Source organism: Monopterus albus, unplaced genomic scaffold, assembly GCF_001952655.1.
Source record: "Monopterus albus unplaced genomic scaffold, M_albus_1.0 scaffold179.1, whole genome shotgun sequence".
Lineage (NCBI taxonomy): Eukaryota > Metazoa > Chordata > Actinopteri > Synbranchiformes > Synbranchidae > Monopterus > Monopterus albus.
This window is the reverse complement of record NW_018128059.1, coordinates 695,314-700,110: the sequence shown is the minus strand read 5'-3', so window position 1 is coordinate 700,110 and position 4,797 is coordinate 695,314. Positions and strand designations below refer to the sequence as shown.

Here is a 4,797-nt window from a genome sequence, read left to right as displayed (position 1 = left end):
AGAAAGTCAGCCATCACTGCAGCCCTCCACCAGTCGGGGCTTTATGGCAGAGTGGCCCGACGGGAGCCTCTCCTCAGTGCAAGACACATGAAAGTCCGCATGGAGTTTGCTAAAAAACACCTGAAGGACTCCAAGATGGTGAGAAATAAGATTCTCTGGTCTGATGAGACCAAGATAGAACTTTTTGGCCTTAATTCTAAGCAGTATTTGTGGAGAAAACCAGGCACTGCTCATCACCTGTCCAATACAGTCCCAACGGTGAAGCATGGTGGTGGCAGCATCATGCTATGGGGGTGTTTTTCAGCTGCAGGGACAGGACGGCTGGTTGCAATCGAGGGAAGGATGAATGTGGCCAAGTACAGGGATATCCTGGACGAACACCTTCTCCAGAGTGCTCAGGACCTCAGACTGGGCCGAAGGTTCACCTTCCAACATGACGATGACCCTAAGCACACAGCTAAAATAACGAAGGAGCGGCTTCACAATAACTCCGTGACTGTTCTTGAATGGTCCAGCCAGAGCCCTGACTTAAACCCAATTGAGCATCTCTGGAGAGACCTGAAAATGTCAACCAATGTTTACCATCCAACCTGACAGAACTGGAGAGGATCTGCAAGGAGGAATGGCAGAGGATCCCCAAATGCAGGTGTGAAAAACTTGTTGCATCATTCCCAAAAAGACTCATGGCTGTATTAGCTCAAAAGGGTGCTTCTACTAAATACTGAGCAAAGGGTCTGAATACTTATGACCATGTGATATTTCAGTTTTTCTTTTTTAATAAATCTGCAAAAATGTCAAATTCTGTGTTTTTCTGTCAATATGGGGTGCTGTGTGTACATTAATGAGGAAAAAAATGAACTTAAATGATTTTAGCATATGGCTGCAATATAACAAAAAGTGAAAATTTTAAGGGGGTCTGAATACTTTCCGTACCCACTGTAACTTCTGTCCTGCTGTCTATCATGCATCCTGCACACTGAGCTGACTGAAATACAGTACAATTAAATATTTTCCTTGGCTTCATTCGTATCATATTTGAATTAAATGAGTCAAGACATATATCTGATGGACATGGCGTTACCGCTTTCCTCCACTATGCCAAAATGAAGCCAAAATATCATGAATACGGTGGTTGCTTTTTAGTAACCAGATTCTGCTCAGTAGCAAACAGAAGTGAACTGCCAGCACTGACCCCCAGTCAAAACTATATTATATATCAAACAAATAACTTAGCCCAAAGGTGTAAAAACCAAAGGAGTACTACTAATAAAATAACTAAAATAGGGAATCAGCGTGTAGGGGAGGAATTAAGCATTGGTCAAAATACAGCATATAGATATTTCTCAGAAATAACCACAGAATGTGCAAATGTACACCTGAATCTTGCTTACTTCAGACAATGTAAAGGTTATGGTGATTCAGAGCCCTTGAGCAAACAACAAATGTGAAGGTTTTGTGGTTTGTAATGAGAAAACATGTCACCCAGTGCAATTATGTGTTTCACTGATGTGTTTTTAATCATGTTTTGAACAGTAACGGTGGTCTATGGAACAGTAAGCTAGACATTAACTGTGAGTAGATGCAGTTCTTTGTTGTTTTTTGTCTCTTTATGGGGATTGTTGAAAATATGCTTAATATAGAAGATGACCAACAAATATTAAATGAAGCATACAGTAGTGAAGCATATAGTAAGTAAAGCAATCATCACATTACTATGAAAGCAAAAACCGCACAAAGCACTCTAAATTCATAGCATTATAAAACAAGAACCATAATGGACCGCATATACAGTAACAGTTGTGGTAATGATAACCAGTTTATGTTAAAGCAGCTGTGGAAGTGATCCCTAATGCTTTTGGCTGTTTGTATGTTTATTGTAGGAATGCTGCTGGTGACTGCCGACACTCTGGGCCATGATTTTCATGTGTTCCAGATCCTTACCCACCCATGGGCTTCCTCACAGAGTGCTGTTCACCATCTCTATACTCTGCATCGTGGAGAGACTGAGGCAAAGGTCTGGAACACACACATTTAAAACAGACAGTTGGTGCAAATATTACCATGACAAGAACACAAGGAACACAACCATTAGTTCACAAAAAATAAAAGAACATATATTCCAGTCTGGTCTCCTTCCTATCAAAACTTGTGAATGTGTTGAAGGAGAACATATTTGAAAAATTGCTGGGCTGTGCTGTGCTGTGCTATGGGACACATTATGAAGATACTGGTTCTGTTTGATTAACCTTTAAAGAAGGCTTTGATGTTTTCACAAAACTATGCTTTACTAGCTGCTGGTTCATACAGTGTCATCTAGCACAACAATACTGGCTGGGGCGTTAAAAGTTCAGTTTTTAGCATAGAAATTTCACATATAACATTATTTTGTATGGAGATGCAGGCTCTCAGGAACACCATGTAAAGTACATATGGGCTGAATAAAGTGTGACACTTTGCTCCCCCTGTCAGTAAATTGCACCCTCCCACACTGCTCCACACAACCCACCTGACCCGCTTTAAACTATATTTGTTTACTTTTTAGTAAAATGGCAACATTCCTGTATGCAATGTATGGTACACATGAATGGGCAAACAATTAATTGGATGAGGAAAATACTGACAACTCAAAAATACAACAATTATTAGGCCAGGTTTGCATGTTACACTGCCATATGGTGTGTTTACCCTACTGTTATGTATACACAGTACATACATACATTCCACAGTAAACATGCCAATTAAAGAGCTATTCCTTGATTTGCACAGTGTCACCATTAGATGGCACTTTGTTCTCAAAAACACACAAACCTCAGTGTGACTGCCTGAAGTACTGTATTCACACTGCAGAGCCATGTTTTGTTTAGGCCACCATACAGGTACAGTGCCGGGTAAATAATTATTATCTGTTACACTGGGTTTCACATTTCTACTCAAAGATATAATAAACATGGTTAACATGCTTAAGTTACATTGACATTCATAATATTGCATTATTGTGAGCGCCTGAAGATCCAATCATCAGTAAAGTGTATGTTGTGCAAAATGGAATGCTCTAAGTTGTGATAATAAAATTGAAGGTATGGTGATTGTTTCACGACACTGACTCAAGCATTTCACACTCCAATGTGCAATTGGCACCCATGAGTATTTGTTTTGTTCAACCACATATATGATGATGTGGATAGTTCACAGTGAGACAGTTTAGTGTTGAATACAGACTTCGTTTACAACAGATAAGTGACAGAACAAAATTCCGGTCATCCAGACTGACTAACTAGAGTGTAATCTCCAGAAGGGGCCATGGAGACAAACATCAGATGTGACAATCAGCAGCAGAAACAGACTCACAGAGGCGACTGTGGTTCAGTGGGTAGAGCAGTCGTCTCCCAACTGGAGGGTTGGAAGTTTGAATCACGATGCCTGCAGTTCCACATGTTGAAGTGTCCTTCGGCAAGACACTGAACCCCAAGGTGCCCCCGATGGTTAGAACCATCAGTGTGAACTTGCGCCACAGTTGGCTGCCTCGGTTCTGTACCAGAAACAAATTCCTTGTGTGTGTAACATACTTGGCCAAATAAAGTGATTATCCTTATCTTTTTAACTTAAGTGTTGCTGGGATTTAAATGGACTGTTTCACCTGTGAGCGATCAGCTGTAGGTCTGTATGACACAAGCAGGGCACAGCATGGCCAAACTTTGGCACATGCTGATTAGTCGCAAGTCCCATACACAGCTGATGTGTTTACTGTTGCTGGTTGATATGTAAACCAATATGACGCAGGAGGAGCTCAGTGAACAGTCAGTATGTTTTGAAGTCAGTTTAGCACTGGAGCTGAGAGTATCCATTTTCTTATAGATTTAGGAGGCATTTGATGACTGGTCATGACCAATACTGGGGGGATGTGGGGGGACAAGTGTCTGTTTTTCATATTTTGGGTGGAACCTGTCCCCTGTGGAAATTTCGCCTTAGTTATAGCTACAACATTCACCCTCTGACAAAGCCACATACAAAGCGCTCCTTATTCACATTGTGATTCTGCCACACCAGAGAATAAAGTCAGTCTAACAACTGATCATGTGGGCAATTACAGTTGCCATGTAGCCCAAAAAGTGTTTGCATGGCCCTTGAAACAGGCTACATCTCATAGAGGTCATAGGTGCACTCCAGTACTTAATTAATTAGCACTACACCTCTGATAATAATGTAAGAACAGATTAGGTGAAAGCTTATATCTACATTTTCTTTTTTGGTCTTGCTAGGACACATCCTGGGGATTTTGGAATGGTGGCCTACTGGGTGTGGATTTAATGTACAGGCTTCACATCTCAGTACATTGGCAAAAACTTTAGAAAAATCAACTGGACTAGGTTCTTAGGTCGAAGACGTTTCACCTCTCATTCAAGAGGCTTCATCAGTTCTGACTGACTGGTGTTGAGCTGGAGATATTTATCCCCATCGGTGGTGTTTCAGTCCTTTGATGGCCAACAATGTCCCCTAACGACTGAGTCATTATAGCCCAGTATCGGTGAGCGTCTTTACTTGTTTTTGAACCCTCACCTGTGGACTGATGCCTATTGTCCTGGTGGGAATGTTTGGGCAGAGATCTCTAAACAGAGTTGTAGAAGGATGACAAGTTGTGTCCACCACCCCTATTTAGTGAGGGGTGTTCTATTTGGACAAAAATAGCTTCCTTGACTCCTCTCTCAAACCAGCGATGTTCTCTGGAGAGGATCTGGACTTCACTGTCCTCAAAAGAAGGTCCTTTGTCCTTCAGGTGGAGGTGGACTGCTGACTCTG

General features: G+C 41.5%; 1 protein-coding gene across 9 annotated transcripts in view; it reads left to right on the top strand.

Moving 5' to 3' along the window:
- The window catches only part of bcas3 (BCAS3 microtubule associated cell migration factor), a 531,108-nt gene that overhangs the window by 141,138 nt on the left and 385,173 nt on the right, over window positions 1-4,797 (top strand). For all 9 annotated transcript variants that reach the window (XR_002276298.1, XM_020616813.1, XM_020616811.1 and 6 more), the window contains one exon: window positions 1,881-2,014. Coding sequence is in view for 8 of the 9 variants with exons in the window: in XM_020616813.1 (XP_020472469.1) it covers window positions 1,881-2,014 (134 nt within the window). In the remaining variant the exon portion in view is untranslated. The remainder of the gene's footprint in view (window positions 1-1,880; window positions 2,015-4,797) is intronic.